The sequence below is a fragment of the Leucopleurus acutus genome, assembly GCF_964270905.1.
Source record: "Leucopleurus acutus genome assembly, chromosome: 9".
In the NCBI taxonomy this organism is placed as follows: domain Eukaryota; kingdom Metazoa; phylum Chordata; class Mammalia; order Artiodactyla; family Delphinidae; genus Leucopleurus; species Leucopleurus acutus.
Window position 1 is genome coordinate 79,500,583 of NC_139144.1, and position 19,557 is coordinate 79,520,139.

At 37.0% G+C, this 19,557-nt stretch overlaps 1 protein-coding gene across 1 annotated transcript in view; it reads right to left on the reverse strand.

Annotated features, from left to right (window-relative positions):
• TSPAN12 (tetraspanin 12) overlaps window positions 1-19,557 on the reverse strand; it is a 65,894-nt gene that overhangs the window by 19,373 nt on the left and 26,964 nt on the right. Inside the window, exons 6-7 of the mRNA XM_082845996.1 lie at window positions 8,649-8,723; window positions 4,431-4,538 (exon numbers count right to left, since the gene is read on the reverse strand). Of these exons, the coding sequence (XP_082702122.1) occupies window positions 4,431-4,538; window positions 8,649-8,723 (183 nt within the window). The remainder of the gene's footprint in view (window positions 1-4,430; window positions 4,539-8,648; window positions 8,724-19,557) is intronic.

Genomic DNA, 19,557 nt, shown 5'->3' on the forward strand with positions numbered 1-19,557 from the left:
GAGACTGAACGTTAGATTTCTTAAATATTTGCACCCAGAGCTAAAGTCACTTCTGTCATCACCTAATGATATGTGCACATTTTATGTTGACAACAGAAATGTAATAGAGGACTCCATAATGGAACAATTTTGAACAATAATGCCCATAACACATGAAGACAGATCAGGCATGACTGAGTCTTACCTCCCCCCAAATGTAAAATCCTCTACAAGTGATCACATAGCAGCAAAGTTAATACACACTAACAAAACAAATAGCTGAAATCTTATATTTAACATTAAACCTCTAGCTACTAGGGAATAGTTGATCAATCTATTTGCATATTGCCTAGTTACCAACTTAACTGCTTAACAAATTCAAATATTATGTTAAAACTTTCCGCAATCTCTGTAGAAAGATTTTTGGCCAACAGCCCACATCACAGAGATTACCCAACTCGATTCATTAACCAGAACATTTCCAAAAATTTCTCAGATGGAAACATAGGTTTGGTCAACAAATTTTTATTCAACTGAGTGAGAATCTTGAAAAAAACCTGTCATATTCTATCACCATAATCTCAGAAGAAATGATGTGTCTTTAGTGTCAATAAAGTTGGATTTAAGACAAACTATGTTGTCTTTGTTTCTTTTTAGTCTCATTTCACCAACTATTAACAAAAACCTTCTCTGGTCAAAGTGTAGAAACCCTGCTTAAGGACATATGTAGATTAGATTCAGAGTAATTACCTATGAAAACTTTCTGTCCTTGGGTAGAGGGCAGTTACTCTTCCATATAGTCAGAAACAAGGGTTATGTATAGGCAGTCACGGAGAAGAATTTTGCCAGGAGTGACTGGCTTTGAAAATTATGTAGCCCAACAAATCAACCTGTGCTCACGATTAACACTGTATTGTAAAATATCACAATCCACCATTTCAAAATTTCAACTAAAATAAACTTTAAAGAATTCTGAATTTCTTACGTAAAATGAAACAAGGAAATACAAAAAATCATTTTACATTTTTTCACTTGCTTAAATATCTAATTTTTGTGTGTGTGTGTGTGGTACGTGGGCCTCTCACTGTTGTGGCCTCTCCCGCTGCGGAGCACAGGCTCCAGACACGCAGGCTCAGCGGCCATGGCTCACGGGCCCAGCCGCTCCACGGCATGTGGGATCTTCCCGGACTGGGGCACGAACCCGTGTCCCCTGCATCGGCAGGTGGACTCTCAACCACTGCACCACCAGGGAAGCCCAATATCTAATTTTAAAGAGAAAAAAAAAAATGGTCATGAAGAACCTAGGGGCAAGATGGGAATAAAGAGACCTACTAGAGAATGGGCTTGAGGATACGGGGAGAGGGAAGGGTAAGCTGAGACGAAGTGAGAGAGTGGCATGGACATATATACACTACCAAACGTAAAATAGATAGCTAGTGGGAAGCAGCCGCATAGCACAGGGAGATCAGCTCTGTGCTTTGTGACCACCTAGAGGGGTGGGATAGGGAGGGTGGGAGGGAGGGAGATGCAAGAGGGAAGAGATATGGGAACATATGTATATGTATAACTGATTCACTTTGTTATAAAGCAGAAACTAACACACCATTGTAAAGCAATTATACTCCAATAAAGATGGTAAAAAATAAAAATAAATAAATAAAGAGAAAAAAATCATCTTGAGTACTATAAGTGATGAAATACTGATGCTATGAGTAATACTAAAATTTTCCAAGAAACTTTAAAAATAATTTTAGTATTTCCTTCTTATAAATTTGTTCTAAAATCCACAAATATACCACAAACATCACCAATTAAGTCAAACATAAGTTAACATCATGCATTTTACATAAGTCATTGAGTATCCATAAAAAATACATGTAGTAAAACGACCACTTTCTAAAAATCATAAACTACTACCTTTCCAAGTCAGTCTTTTTAAATCCTTGCACGCAGAAGAAACCTACTTCTCATTTCCTAATGTCATGTGTGTTTCTGTGTTGCTGACAGGAGGACGGTTCTGGGAACATGCTCACTCCGTCCACAATAGAACAGCCCATTTATCTGGCCTTCTCAGGAAGTGAGGTGCTCCACACAGATGACTTTTCCAAATAACTTATGCATAGCATGTTCTGTGCCAGATGCTTTTTTTTTATTTTAATAAGTCACTGAGATATTGTTGCTTTTTACATGGTTGTTTTTCTTCATCAATAGAAGATACTGAATTGATACTGAAAATTCTCCTGGAAACTCCCTTAAGCAAACCCATTCTTAAGCCACACATGACTATGGTCTACGTCTCCTTGGAGTCTTGCTGCCTCTTTTAGAGCCACATTGTGAGATGGGGCCACTCTTCTAACATGCTGTCAAACCGGAAAATTCCACCACCATTTTACATAAGCAGAACCTGAGGCTCTAAGGAACAGGACAAGTAAGTGGCCAAGATCACAGACCAGCCAGCGGTGGAGTCTATTTGTTCTCAAGCCTATACTCCAACTTCTATGTTAGAATCAATCAATAAATACAGTTCTTAGCATCAGTTTTTTTAAAGGTATTAAATAAACATCACTAGGGCTTAAGTGAGAGTCCACTAAAGTGAAGTACATGCCCAGACCTGCACCGAATGAGGAGTCAGGAAAACTGCAGCCTGACAAGGTTGCTCTACAATTTATTTTGGGAGAAGGTGGTTAGCTGAATTGTGTCCTTCCGCCCGACAACCGAAATTCACGGTGAGGTTCTAACCTCCAGAATATGACCATATTTGGGAAAGTCTTTACAGAAGGCATTAAAATAAGGTCATAAGGGTGGTCCTAATCCCATCTGACCTACGCCCTTATAAGAAGAGGAAATTTAAACACAGACACAGAAGAAAGATGACGTGAAGACACAGGGAGATGACTTCGGCTGTCTACAAGCCCAGGAGAGAGGCCTCAGGAAAAAAGCAATCCTGCCGATGCCTTGATCTCAGACTTCCAGCCTCCAGAGTTGTGAGACAATAAATTTCTGTTGTTTAAGCCACCCAGCCTGTGGTACTTTGTTATGGCTGCAGCCCTAGCAAACGAATACAAGGGGCTTTTAAAAATTCTTTCAGGAGGCCCGGAGGTCTTCACCACCTCCTCTGGAGTGAAATAAGCCTATGATGTAAAGGAGGGAACTTACCATACAACAAATCTAAAAATATGTGCGCTATCATTTGTAGCGCTGTACATTATCGACCTAGGGTGGCGCCCTCTTTGTACCATTAGAAAAAAACTCATTTTGTTTTTTAATCTGGATTATCATGGTCCACATCACAATTGTCAGAAAATAAAGAGCTCTAGGAAGCTTCCACTCCGGGCAGTAGCTGAACACAGCTTATTATAAATTCCCTAACGCTTCACTTATTTTCCCTTCAGTTGTTTTTAGTACAAATGAAGAGTAAACAAACAAAGTCAGGAAGCAGTTAAATAAACAGGAAATCTGTGCTGCAGTGATAATTTTCACCATCTCAACAACTGTAACACAAAGAGCCAGATTTGGAGATTATCCTGGACTTGAACCTCTGCCTGTATCCAAGACAGAGTAACTGAGCAGGGAGCAGGACATCTGTTGTGCAAGACCCTGATTCTCAAATGCTTTGGAGCCCAGCTTTAAATGCCAGTAAAAGAAAGAGATAGACTTGGTCATCTGGGAATGTCACTCCAATCGCAAGGAAACTGCTTGGGAGAAGAACTTAGTTTGAATCAATGGTTAACTTCAAGTCACCAGATTTTAAACATCTAAATATAGTTCCTGTCTGAGAGGATAATGGGATGCAGTGCTATATGGAAGGTAGGTAAGAAAAGCTAAAAGCACGTAACTTTGTAATGTTATTGTTAACAATAACTTATGATCCCATTTTATCTTCTCAACACCTGGAGGAGATAGGTACTTTTATTATCCCCATTTTATAGATGAGGAGACTGAAGCTTAAGGAAGTTAAGTAAATTACAGAAGCTCATGTAATAGTAAGGAGCAGAGCCAGAATTTGAACGAAGTTCTTTCTGACTAGAAAGTTCATGCTTTTAATGATATGCTGAGTCCTAATTTCCAAATAAGACCCATGATTTTAAATTTTCAAATGATGTTTAAATTACAGATAGCTCTAAAAGTCATGAAAAATTATCCATTCAAATCGAGCTTGGGTAATCATCAAGGAATTCTCATTAAAAAAGGAAAATTTAGTTTAGCAAAAGGGCTTTTAAAAGATTCTAAAATATATGTGAACCGTGGGAAATGAAGCGGAAATGGTGGAAGAAAAGCAGGGCATAGAGCTACTTAAAGTATTTCTCAATAAAAAATTACACCAGTGGTAACTGAATCATCGGCTTAACTTTTCAGCACAGGGAAAATGACCAAAGCCAAAGTTTTGAACACTTGTTTTGAAAGTGTGTCATTTATTCCATACCCTCTACCTCAGAAAAGGTAGCACTTACCTCTCTCTGAAAAAAGTTCCAAGCATGAGTAAGCCACCGGTATCTCGGTAAGCCATAATTTGTCATTCTGGCTTTCAAAGTGACCATGTCTGACCACTGTACTGGAACCTAGCGATAGAAAAGACAAAGTATCAACAACGGTAACATGCAAACAGCCACATTCAGACACACATACATTCACAGATTCACGCACACACACTCACTCATAGACTCATCCACATACTCACACTTACTTGGAATGTACTGCCATTGCCAAACACTGCCTTAAATATGTATTTGTTTGTGGCTTAAATTAAGCTCAGCGTTATTAAATACTTATCAAACAATCTCTACTTGTAGATTTTTGTGCTAAATGAGGAAGTACTTCATATTAAGCAAAATAATGCGAAATCACTTAATGCCGATATCAAGTTCAAGGAAATCACAAAGAAGTAAAGCTCTATGTTCTGTAGATACACCCGAGCTCCTCATAACAAGTGATCCCTGCTGCAAAATGCCCTTTCATTTGATTTCGTAATGCTATGAAATGGTTCTTTGAAGTGACTGCAGATTATGGAACTAAAATAAAGGGAGAAGAATTAAGGGAACGAGTTCAGCTCAAGCCAAGCCTCACTCTAGAATAAGTCTGTAAACTTTTCAAAAAGTGGATTTTAGGGCTTCCCTGGTGGCGCAGTGGTTGAGAGTCTGCCTGCCGATGCAGGGGACACGGGTTCATGCCCCGGTCCGGGAAGATCCCACATGCCGCGGAGCGGCTGGGCCCGTGAACCATGGCCGCTGGGCCTGTGCGTCCAAAGCCTGTGCTCCGCAACGGGAGAGGCCACAACAGTGAGAGGCCCACGTACCGCAAAAAAAAAAAAAAAAAAAAAAAAAAAAGTTGGATTTTAGAGGCATGCTAGAATTCTAGAAAAATTGTTCTGAAATTAAAGCATTTTTTTGTGCTCTGCCTCTTAAGGTACCTAGCACCATGTCCCTGAACAGTTTTTAATCATGACACAGCTTCAGGTACACAACACAATAGTTGGCAAGAAATCTAATTAGCATATCATGTTATGTTTTGTGTACAGTGCTACAGGAGAAATGGGGTCACAAAAATCCTAGTCTCTCCACACATGTGTTATTAAAGTAACTCTTGGGAAACTAGACAGACATCCTCACCTGATCTATGGAGCAATACTGACCGGGCTAAGTCAAGCAAATTTGACACTAACTCAATATTCATAATATTTTGAAATCTTATTTTTAAAAATAGTAATATCGGCCTTTCCTGGTGGCGCAGTGGTTGAGAGGGGGACGTGGGTTCATGCCCCGGTCCGGGAGGATCCCACATGCCGCGGAGCGGCTAGGCCCATACCGTACCGCAAAAAAAAAAAAAAAAAAAAAAAGCAATATCAATAGTAGTTTAAAACTTCCTGGCCACAGAAAGTCTTCATTTTGTTCCTTTGTTAATTTTCTTTTTTATTACTTGGAAATGTACAATACAAAAGAAAACACCCCAACACCTGGGCACACAACTTTGTTCCCTAAATAATGGGCTGACTGGGTATACCATGTGTTCATCTGGTTCCAACAAAGTTCAGAGAACTAACCAAAGTTCAAGCTATGCGCTATAAATTCTTATTATCTCATATCCTTTTGAACATAAAATAAATATAAGTGAAATAAATTCTCTAGAAATTTATAATCTGAAACAGTTAACATGATTGACAGATTTCATCTAGTGAAGGAATGATGAATGGGAGGTGAACATGTATACAAAAAACAGAAATAATGGGAAAATAGGCTGCCTGATGCTCAATCTCTTGATTTGGTTATTAGAACAGTCTTATTTTTAAGTTATTTTCCAAAATAAATTAAGTTGTTTCCCACTTGTGACCACAATTGATCTGAAACCAAATATAGCAAGAAACACAGGTGGTCACTGAGGTTCGGGCACAAAATACAGTGCTCTGGCCATAAAGGAAAACACACATGTATTGGCTCCTTGCATGGAACAGAGAAAAGCACAAAGCCCATTCTAGGCAAAGTCTGGGTTCTGCAAAATTTCGCAGCTCATAAAGTTTAACGGCACTTTTCATTCACGTTGCTATTAGTGCAAAGGCAATAATAAAAAAAAAAATTCTGACAAACGTTTTTCCTAAAGGACTACTTTCCACATTTCACTTTTAAACCGCCCTTGTTTTATCCTGGTGACTTAATGGGGGAAGATTTACACAAGCAAAACAGTGATGTATGCCTTCAGCGGGCACGGCAGTGTACACCCATCTAGTACCATTGTGATACTAAAAAAATACTTGCAGATGGCCCCTTCACAGAATAGAAGCAAGTATCTAAAAAGTATCAATTCCTTTCTGTTTCCTCAAGTTCCTTAGGATTATACTAGAGTCAAAATATTTCCTTTCAAATACCTTAAATTAATTCATTTCAAACTTGTTATAATTTAGGAAATTTATCAAATATTAGTATGATATAAACACTGTTCAAGCCATTTTTTTAAATCCACTAGAAAGTAAACTCATTTTTAAAAACCTTTTAATTACCAAAAAGAACACAAAAGCTGAGATGAGGAGATCAAGAATTAATTATACAATTTACTACTCATTGCTTGAATGTTAAGGAGATCCATGTGTTTTTTGAAATTAGAAAAAATTAGTAAGACACCGAAACTGAGTCCCTGGAATCCATCACTTTTTCATTCCCTGAATATGCCAAGTTTCTAGGGATGGTGTGAAAATATGATTCTCAAAGACAACAAGAGCATTCCTATTGTAAGAGGAGATTTTGTTTTGAAGATAGTGTTTAACTGTATATTAAACTAGTTAGAACCTGCCCTGACTTTTCAATTTTTAATAGAGAAAAAAATAACCGTAAATTCTCTCTTCTTACTGAGAGTTGTCACACATTGAAAGCATGCGTGTTTTCAGACGGGTTCAGCTGTCTAGCAGTGCCAAAGTATCGTTTACATGTAAATTGAAGTATGTAGACTACCCACTAGTCTGTAATTACCACTTAGCATTCAAAACAGTGTCACAGTACAGTAGCAGATTTACCATAGAATCTTTAATAACTGCATCAGTACCAGAGATGTCTTCAATTTCCTTACACAACTGCCAAAATGCCTCTCAGAAACAAATGTAAAAGAATCTGCTTCATGGGTGGTGGTGATGTGATGAATTGGGAGATTTTGATTGACATATATACACTAATATGTATAAAATAGATAACTAATAAGAACCTGCTGTATAAAAAATAAATTAAATTAAATTTAAAAAAAAAAAGAATCTGCTTCGCTTCTTAAGAGCTCTTAAATTTTAAAATGTTGAAGACTGACCTGGGGAACTTGCCACAAATGCAGATACTCAGTCCCTGCCTTTTCCTCTATTCCGATCTAGCAGCTCTGGCCTAGAGCCCTATAATGTGCATTTTAAAGAATCACCCTGGTGGACTCCTGCTGTAGACAGTCCAAAGACTACATGTTGGGGGAAAAAAAACATCATCTTCCTGAAACAGAATTACTCTGCGAAGCTCACAGTGGAAGAATCTGACCTGCCACCACAAAAACAGCCAGACTTCACAGACATGCAAAGGTGCTCAAACTCATTGATAATCAATGCACCAATTTTCACCAATGAAGTGAGCAAACATTAAATAAGTAATAATGCCCAATAGAGCAGAGGTGAAGTGGAGTGGTATACCGAACATGACTGGTAAAATCTTAAGGTTAAGAAACTCTTGTTCTCATTCATTCTAACACACACTTCTTAATTTGGAAGATGGTTCGGCTTCCTGCAAACAGAAGGTACATGTTTCCTAGCCATCAGTGTACAGCTGCAGTCAGCATTTTATAAGGTTTTCATGTAGCTTTTCAACTTTTCTCAAGTCCTGTTGCAAATGTGAATATTTCCTATTATACACTCAGAAGATGGTAAAATTATTTTAGAACATATATAATTTTCAGTCTATTATATCCATGTTTAAGCAATCTGTGGAATTAAAGATATATATAGGAATAGAGGAAATGAAAAATTACAAATTATGCTTTGGAACTATGCTTTAGACACAGAAAAGAAAATGCTACATTTCAGAAGTATTGGGAGTATTCATTGTTACCAGATAGCATGAACATTCAAATTAATAATCGTGTGCCTAACAACTCCAGAGTATCTGATTTAAAAGGCTGAACGAATATTGTTTCAGACTGTGGTTCCATTTTGAACTCACCATAATTTCCTGCTCATATGTCCAAACACCACAAGCCAGTTCTACACAGAAAATGACAAGTAAACTTCCAAAATACTGTAGAAGAACAGAAAATGAATGCTGTTAGGATAGACTCAAAGTAAAATATGGTCATCAGAGACAAGCTAAATATTATTCAGTGTTGTTTGTTCAAAGGACAAGAAAACGGAGGCACATATTCAAGAAGCTCCCTCCCTTGGGAGCAGATGGGGAGAATTTCAGCAAATTTTGAGATATCGGCAGACAGCATTCAATACTCACCTAAGTGGGTCGTTTGGATGGTGCTTCATTTATCAAATGCTTTCATAATTAATTCACTCAATGGATAAGACTACCTCATTTTACAAATGAAGAAATTAATGTGAAAAGTATACAATAGGACTTGCTCAAGAACGTGCATCATAAAATAAATTTTGGAGCCCTAAAGGGACCACTGCAGCCATGTTCTTTGTGCTCTTCCTTGCCACTTCTCCAGTTGTGGAGGTCACTTTACAGAAGGAAACAGTAAAAGGGTGAGAAAGAAGAGGTTCTCTGAAAGTTCACTAATTCCAGCAGAATTAAAACAACTCCACTGCTGTCATGAATCCTCCGCTCCATTTATGGTGCCAGTCAGGGTGGAAGGATCGGGTAGTGATGATTATTGATTATTCCTCTTCACTGGAATGACAGCTCTGTCAAGGGCAGAAATTTACCGTGTTCCTTGTCACAAAGTAGGTGCTCAATAAATTTTTTTTACATAATATATGAATAGATAAGAATATATGAAAACAAAGCAGAATGTGGTGTGGAGAAAAAGGAACCCTCCTACACCGCTGTGGGAATGTAAATTGGTGCAGCCACTATGGAGAACAGTATGGAGGTTCCTTCAAAAACTAAAAATAGAGTTGCCATATGATCCTGCAATCCCATTCCTGGGCACATATCCGGAGAAAACCATAATTTGAAAAGGTACATGCACCCCAAAGTTCATAGCAGTACTATTTACAACAGCCAAGACATGGAAGTAACCTAACCTGCCATCAACAGATAAATGGATAAAGAAATGTGATATATACATACAATGGAACATTAGCCACAAAAAAGAATGAAATAATTACATTTGCAGCAACATGAGTGGACCTAGAAATTATCATACTAAGTGAAGTAAGTCAGAAGTGAAGTATTTGTCTAAAGACAAATATCATATGCTTATATGTGGATTCTAAAAAAAAAATGATACAAATGAACTTATTTGCAGTACAGAACTAGACTTAGAGACATAGAAAACAAACATATGGGTACCAAAGGGGAAAGGGAGGGAGGGATAAATTAGAAGTTTGGGGTTAAAATATACATACTACTATATATAAAATAGATAACCAACAAGGACCTACTATATAGCACAGGGAACTCTACTCAATATTTTGTAATAACCTATAAGGGAAAAGAATCTGAAAAAGAATAGCTATATATACATATATATGTATAACTGAATCACTTTGCTGTACACCTGAAACTAACACAACATTGTAAATCAACTATATTTCAATAAAAAAATTAAAAAATAAAAGTTAAGAAAAAAGCAGAGTGGTACAATGGAAAGAGACTGGGAGCTGCCTTGGACTGGGTGATCAGGAAAGGGCTCCATTTTGTGTGTGTGTGTGTGTGTGTGTGTGCGGTACGCGGGCCTCTCACTGTTGTGGCCTCTCCCGTTGCGGAGCACAGGCTCCGGACACGTAGGCTCAGCTGCTCCGCGGCATGTGGGATCTTCCCGGACTGGGGCACGAACCAGTGTCCCCTGCATCGGCAGGCGGACCCTCAACCACTGCGCCACCAGCGAAGCCCTACGCCTACATTTTCTTTTTCAGGGAGCTCTGAGTCCTAGTCACCCTCGTGTTGATCACTGCACAGAGAATCACTCAGTCACTAGTTTAAGAGCTGGATCTGAGTGAGGCATCTATAAAACTTGGTGTTAATCCACAGTTTAAATAAAACAAAGCCAGTGAAGAATTAAGCAACAACTCCCGTTGAGCTCTGTTATGGCAGGTAGGGTACATACATATCACATTTCACGACAAAACCGTCTGCTGTCCTCAGCATTATTGAAACACGTGTATATCTCTCCTAATGACGTCAGTATGTGTCTGTCAAGTCCTTATGTTCCCAACACACGTGGTTTGCTGAGATGGTCTGTACCAAGCTAGTCTGCAGGGCAACTCACCCCTCTCCTCCATGAGTGCTGTCCTAGAACAGTGGAAAGAGCTCTGAATTTGGAGTCAGCAGACTGAAGTAACACACTCTGTGATCTCTGGAAAATCATTAAACTGCCCTGACTTCAGTTTGCTCATCTGTCTGATGAAGATAAAAATAAAGTCTTCTTCACTGTTATCATCAAGGCTGATTTGACACATGGGAAATTGTTTTGGAAAATTTTAAATTTTGAATTTGTAAAGCATTATACAAATGCAATTCTGAACTCGTTTGTGAAATACAATCCAATATGGACTTGCCCTTTCCTCCTGGATTTGACCTTCATTCCCTGCAGTGTGCCGCAGTTTCTTCTTCATCATTGTTTTCCAGTATCTCATCTCTTGTTCGTTAGCATTTTACCCTTCTCTTTCCCCTTGTGTGCCTGGGTATCTCTGTCTCCTGTATATCAAGCTTCAGAGGCTTCAGCTTTTAAACCAGTCGGCTGCCTCACCCACAATTCACTGCACTCACTAACCTGCCAGACCATCGGTTCTGGCTGGCAGGGATCTTGTTCGTAAACATTATTTTATTCCCAGTGCCGAGGCAGGACCTGTCACACAGCAGGTATTTAATAAATGTCAGTGGAAATAATGATCAGCTTACCAACTGAAAAAACCAATTTCAGGTTTCCTTGAATTTCTCTGACTAATTTGAGCTCTGAGTTTCTTGTTAACATTTGACTCCCCTTGACTTTGCTTACACATTTCTGTACTACATTGCCTCTCTTTTACTGTGTGTCTTTCTGGAGGATTATAGTATGATAGCCCAGGGTGCCTTTAAACATATAAGACAATTTACATAGTTAAGGAACCATATGCAGACTCTCCCCATCTTTCCTGAGCTACTATCAACTGAACATTTTAAATAAATAAAGCCTGAGAAAGTGTTTATACAAGGGACTTAGAATGCAATTATTTGCATTAACAAACTATTTTATTTGCTTTAAAAATTAGTTGATACAGACTTTCTTAAAACAGCTAAGTTCTTCTACTGTAATTAAACTAAAATTTGTGTTCTATGAATAAGTTTTATCCCTAAACATATGTTCATGCAAAAACTGCATCAAGTAAGGCAAGCTGATAATAAGATATACCCTCAAAATGATGCAATTAATTAGTGATTTTTTTTTTCACCAAATCTCTCAAGCCGAGAATAATTACCTTTCAGTTCAGAAATGAGTGTCCTTACTGATTTAGATAACAGAAGATTAGATAAAACACTGTAGGTGAAATTGCTTTGTTGACTTTTTTCAACTATACAAATGGAAGAACATGAGCTTTGAAATAAAATAGACCTGGCTTCAGATTCTGGCTCCTTTACATACCAGTTGGATGACCTTGGGCAAACCACTAAGGCTCAATTTCCTCATCTGTCAAATGAGAGTGTTAAAATTGCCTTGCAGTGTTGCACTAAGGATTCAACCAGGTAGAGTGCTGTCCCACAGGAAGCATTACCTAAAGGGTAGCCACTATTAACCATATCGTAGTATCTATTAGAATATAAACTCCATGAGTACAAGAGATATTATGTTTTAAATACTTAACATACTGCCTGGCACAGAACATGTACTCAGTGAATATTTCTTGAATGGATGTAACTATGACTGGAGAATGACAACAAGTAAAACTGTTCATTTCCTCCTAAAGACTGTTAGTGTCACTCACTCTAAAGAGTCTTCTAAACCCACAAGTTATTTGGTAAAATCTTTAGTAAAATCCCTGTCTAGTGAGAAAATAGCTGGTATTTTTCAAAAGATCTTTATTAGGAAACGAGGGCAGGAAGGGCGTGGAGGGTGCGAAACCACATTCTTTTTTAAAAATACTGAAATCAATTCGTCTGTTATTTTAAATAAAGCGTTGGCCACAGAATGGCAAGAATGGCACAGTTTAACTAGTCCCTTTGTCCCCTGGATGTATTTGAGGAGGAACGTAAAGGCATGAAATCCCACCTTCCTATTTAACCCTTGGTGACCTGTAAGTCAATGCATCCTCCAGTAGAAATAAAGGGGATTCATTTCTCGTATTAAAGATTATTTCATCTCATTATATGTGTACAGACAAAAGAATAAAATCTCCAGGAGGTCTTTTCTGAAAGAAACATTCATTTATGAAAATGAGCTGCTTCCCTGACACCTCCCCCACTCCCCAGGATCTCCCACTAAAGAAAGTAGATTAAACACACGTCCTTATCCCTTCTCCCTGTTGAAGCTTCACTAAAACAATAAAGGGATATTTTAAAAGACATAAACCCAGAGATAAAGGAAAAGGGAAAGAAGACAACAGCAAGTATATTTGGGAAGGTACAAAACAAACAGTTGAGTAGCAAATTTCTCAGCAGTCCCCCAAAAGCTGAACGCTTAATCAGTAGTGGAGAAAGTAGGGAACAACCTGATTCACATACAGAGTCCCTCCAAATGCTTAGCTGCTGGAAGCCCTGGATACTTGCAGAAGTGGATGAAAGTAGGGCTAAAAAGAGGATGATTTGTTGAAAACTTGTTTAGGAAGAAGTTAGAGCCCTCAGGTCCCCTCCCCTACACTATGTAGCTGGGTACTATCCACCCCTACCAGTAAAGAAGTTAGGGGTTATTCTGTGGAACCAGTAAAACAGAGTCTCAGGACTGGGGACACTAGGTATAGTCGAGGATAAAGCAGAATACGGGAAACAGAACTGGAGTTCAAATTTAAATACCTTTTCCGCAGAGGTTCAAAACCAAAAGAGCATTGGATTTCTCAATAAAATATTGGAAGCTAGAGGCAGCAGGAGGATGTCTTCAAAATTCTAAGGAAAAAAAAATGATTTCCAACCTATAATTCTATAGCCATTAGAATTAACATGGATGGACCTGGAGATTATCTTACTAAGTGAAGTTAAGTCAGACAGAGAAAGACATGTATGATATCACTCCTATGTGGAAACTAATTTTTAAAAAATGATACAAATGAACTTATTTAGAAAACAGAAACAGACGTGCAGATATCGAAGACAAGCTTATGGCTACCAAAGGGGAAAATGTGGGGTGAAGGGATAAATCAGGAGCTTGAGATTAACATACACATATATACACTAATATGTATAAAATAGATAACTAATAAGAACCTGCTGTATAAAAAATAAATAAATAAAATAAAATTAAAAAAAAATACACACACTACTTATATATGATAGTTAACCAACAAGGACTTACTGTATAGCACAGGGAACTCTACTCAATATTCTGTGATAACCTGTATGAGAAAAGAATCTGAAAAAGAATGAATATATGTATATGTAGAACTGAATCACTTTGCTGTACACCTGAAACGAACACAACATTGTAAATCAACTATACTCCAATAAGATTAAAATTTAAAAAAAAAAAGGAATTAACCTGTAAGGGTATTTAAAGCCATTTTTAGGCATGCAGGCTTTTTAAAAAATGTATTTCCTATGTATGTTTTTCAGGAAACTACTGGAAGATATGCTACCTCAAATGAGAGACTAAACAGAGTAGGACAATGACTTGGATTCCAGGAAACAAGGGATCTAAAACAAAAGGGAGGCAAAGGAAATCTCAGAATGGTAGTAAAGGGGGTATTGCGTGACGGCAGCAGCTTCAGCAGTCTAGACTGGAGTGGGTCTAGAACGTGCTGAGAGATTTCTTAAAAAAAAAAAAATCATCGATAGAATACTCCAAATATTTGAATATATGAAGAGAAATCGTACACCAGGGGAAGTTTAGAGTTGATTTAGACAGAAAAACATAGAAAACAAGGAGAGTTACGAATTCCAAAAAAAAAAACCCAAAGTATTATTCCAGAAAGAAAAAAGTAAACCTGGTAATTTACCTGGCCCATCTGTGAATAACATTTACATAGTCATGAGCATGTAACCACTGTTCTAACCAAAATGATAATATATCTGTGTCGAGCTGAGAGAGGAAGTATGCATGGGGCGGGGCTGGAGGGTGGTGCGGCACTGAGGGCAGGAAAAGATACCAGTTCCTCATCTTGCACAGACGTCAATGGATAGGGCTTAAAACTAAAAGAATGAGAAGAGTTAGATAAATATGTGATTTAGAGATATGGAAGTAAATTCCAAGGGAATCTGCAAAAAAAAAAAAAAATTGAAAGCAGTTGCCTCTTTCTTAGCAGTGGAAAATGATAAAGGTAGAGGACTACTATTTTTCATGAGAAGTATTTTGGAATTAAATTTACTCTACCTTTTGTGTATGAAGCACTCTGATAAAAGTAAAAATAAAATTAAAACAAACAATAGCCCTGCCCCGAAGACTCGACAATCAAGAGAAAGACGCTGGTAGCTGGAGGATTTTATATTTTTTACAGAGAAAAGGTTATTCAAAAAGGCTGAAAATTATAAGTAGCCTAATTACACTTCATGGTTATTGGGAGTAAAGGAGGGGGGGTGGCAATTGGAAACTTATACTCAGGTGCTGTCATCCTTTTCCTAAATGTACCTTCAGTAGCTGAAAATAGGGATTCTGTAACAAAATGCAAAAAGTTTATATTTAAATGTGATTTACAGACCCGCCCCCCCCACCCCAGAGGTCTCTTTCACTAGACCTTATTTGGAAATTTGAATGTCTCCTCCAATATTGCTCATAAAACCACACAGGCAGTCTGCTCAAATCAATGCGAGCTGGATTATTTTCCAACTTGGAGAATTCACTTCAGTCACAAAATTTTGAAGTTTAGAACTCTATGTTATGGGCAATTTCGTTCAAGGAGGGAGGCTTGGATTTAGTTTATTTGCTCGAGAAACACACGTTTGTATATATAATCAAGTATTGTGAGTATACAAAATTAAAAGTATATAAAAAGTATGTAAAAAATAAAGTATTCTTATAGGTATATATGTGTATGTGCAAATGTATGTATGTACATTTATTATGTCAAAGGTATATATATACATTGTGTAAGTTATTCCCCAAAACATATTACAAAAATATCATTAGCTGTATGTTTGAAAAGAGAAAATGGAGCTAGGTACATTGAGAGGCAACAGAACACTAAGTTTTTCAGAGCACAGTTCCTGGATTCAGATCCCAGCTCTACCACATCGTAGTTGGGCAAATCACTTAACCTTTCTGTGTCTCCGTGTCTGCATCTATAAAGTGGAGATAACAATCGTGGCAACCTTATAGTATAGTTGGGAGAATTTAATGATCCAATACACATAAAGCACATACAATAGTGGCTGGCACATAGTACATATTATATCACGGATGTTGGCAGTGGTGTTAGCAATACCTCACGATCCATCATCTATAGACCCCCCCCCACTACTGAACACAAATGCACACAAGTACATGTTCACACGGGTATTTACAAAACCTTTCTTGTCTTTGAATTAAAACACCTACATTCCCATCTCTGACCTTTTCTAGTAGGAAAAAAAAAAAAAAAAGACTACCAGTAATATCAAAATTTTAAGGATGGCAAAAAAATTCCTTTTTCCCTCCTCCAAATAATGCCTAATTAAAGGCATAAATGCTGCTTTAACTACTATATTAAATTCCTTGACACTTTATCTCAGTAATTCCATCTCTTTTTATGTTTTGACCTTACATTAAATCAGTCAGATCAGCTTCTTTTAAAGTTAATAGTAAAATTAACTTTTGTTCTTATTCATATCTTACAATTTTCATAATGAAATATAATGTCATATAGCCAATGAGTGCTTAACAGTTCATTAAATTGAACTTTCATAAAAACACTAATAAATGAAATAAGTATTACTTATGTACTGCTAATAATTGATTTAATAAAATTTCAAAGAAAGTAATATTTGTTTTGTACAAAATATTTCAAATAATTTTCACTTTGGGGAAAATAGATTTATTTAAAATTTTTCCTTTCTAACTTCCATCAATCTAATGAAAAGAAGAAAGCAATCTGCCCTAACAAAGCCAATCAATTTATTGAGAATATTAAACTTTATAAGCAGTTGAGAAGTATAGGAAAAGATACTTTCAATTACTAAGAGCTTTTAAATAGGAACTATGTTCTATTGATATAAAACTTATCCTCATCATATCCAGTTTTATGGATAGAGGACTCTGTGATATATACTATCTAAAGGAAACAAAAAATCCTATATCCAACCTACGATAAATAGACAAAACAGTTATTCTCCAAACTGTTTTCCTGTATAAATGCCAACTGGAAAAGAATTTTTACATTAACACAAAATTGTAATGTCTTCCACGAAACACTTATATATATAAATTTCTCTGTGTGAGCAAAGCAGATAATAAACCACATATCACAGAACCTCCTCAGTGAGAATATATTTCACTGGGTGAGAAGTAAAAAGTATAAACACTGTAAAAGTTATTTTAATCTGCTAGTCTCTTAATTCACAACTAAAAACTCAGATTGTTTTCTCATAAGTAACATTCAACATAATTTAAAACCACAAAAGTCAGATTTGCTTATCTTGGAACATTAATACAACCTGAGACTCACCTCTCCACAAATAAAAACTATTTCAAAATATAACATACTTTACTGGACATTTGAATATTTTAAAAACACGGTGCCTTTTGACTCCTACCTACGTGCTACATAACCAACTCTTTTAATAAACAAAAAGTTTGATGAAAGGCCTGCATTCACTAAATGATAAATGATAAACTCCAGTCTCTACCCTGTCAAATGCTAAACTCTGCAAGCTTTCAGTGCTAAGTATCTCTATGTCAGTTGTTTATTTTTCCTTTCCCAGTGATTGGAGGTTTAAAAATATTATATTACTTAAAGTTAGTAAATAAGAGAATTCCAGTGCCAAATATTTGTACAAGATAATGGAACGGCTGACATTCTGTTAAGAATCCACCGGGACTAAACTACTAACAGTCCAAGAGCACTTGTGCTTAGAACACACGTCCACACAAAGCCTCTGTTTTAGCCAAGTCTAAAACGATGTCATAGCAGACACAGGCTTGGTACTTTCTGAAGGCCAACTATTCACCATGTTCTGTGTGTCTTTACAAAATTTTCCAAGAAAAGGCAGCATTAAATTTCCTCTCTTTTAAGAATTATAAATGAGATGAGTTCAGTCTAATTTAGAAAAAGCTAGAACTATAAACCAGTTTTTGAAGAAACAAAGTCTTGGCATTCCTGAGCTCATGCAGAAAGGTGAGCTAAAGTAAGAAAGTATCGGTATGCTGTGGTCCTTTGTTCATGCTTACATTTGAATAAATACATAGAAGAATCTTTGTAATAATGTATGTTAATTTACTCCCCTTTTCCATTTTATTTACACTGGTAATTTGTTGAGCTAGTTTCTCTATCAAAGATGTTGGTGAAGTTCAGATTAATAAGCGTTTGCTTCACACGCCGTTCAAACTCTGAGACAGAGAAACGTATTATGCCAAAATCAGAGGGACTTAGCCAGGGGCCACGGGTTCTCGGGGGCAGTGATGTATATTGTGACAGGTAACACATTAAGGGTAAGGCAATAAAGCAACTGGACACGCTAGACAGGTCACCATGTATATAGCTTCTGTTGCTTTGTAAGCCAGGTCAGCTAAAGTCTGCATGCTCGGCCCCATTGCAAAAGATTTACAGGGTGTTCCTGGTCTCGGAAGAGGTTGTTTCTATGTATTACTGGGCTATTCCTCAGAACGCAAGTCAGGAGTCCCCATCACCAGAACCTCGGCAGGAAAGTACAGAGGAAGTATCCTAAGCAACACAGTCAAAGAACACCAGGCTCAATTCTGATCCAACTCATGCCTCTCAGACGCAAACACGGCCAGATACCTCACAAACACAAGAGGAGTGAGTCCATTACCACCTGCGTCTTTAGGACAACATCATTTACAAGACAACAGATTAGGTAATTGGAAATTTCAAAGGATTTTATTAGGTAGGCAGGGAGTTCATACTTTAATATCTGCAATAACTTTTGAATCATTCTATATTTGTGAAAGTATCTTCTAAATCACTTTCTTTTGTTTTACCTTTATTTTCAGACAAGATATACATTTTAACTTACCTTTGTACATTCTCCAGAAAAACCTCAAACCTATTTGTTAAAAAGAGTATTAAAGGGAAATGTTTCCATTAAATTTTATAAATCCACGAATACAAATATTTATTATAAGTGAAGAGGTTCATTCTTTTTTTTCTTCTTGATAAACCTATTCCAGCAAAAACACTTTCTTCCTAAACCAAAAATATGTATTTTCTTTGTTAAAATAATAAAGTAGAAGAACACAAGCTGATCCACAGTCATGCTTAATGTTCAGGGAAAGAAAACTATATGTGAATAATGATAAAATCACTAAATTGTCACCAAAGTTGCCCAAACATCAGTAATTCAGTCTAATTGGTAGAAGGAACAATTTGAATTAAATAGCATGAATTACAGATCAATTAGAGAAATGCATGCTTGTTACAACAAATATTTTAGCTATAAGAATATTGAAAATTGATAAGCAGATCCTTAAAGACCTGCTTTTATAAACAGAGAAATGATGATTTGAAAGGAGCATATCCATTATCTGTAGGTAAGTGCTTCTAACATGCTTAAAAAGTTTGTTCTCAAACAAGTTAAGCAGTTCTACAACAATCCTCTGCTACTAGTCAATTGTTTATGGAACGTTTTTTTCCCCTGAGCCTGGGAAATTGTGGCAGCATTCCAAAGAACTACTGTTCAAACCATT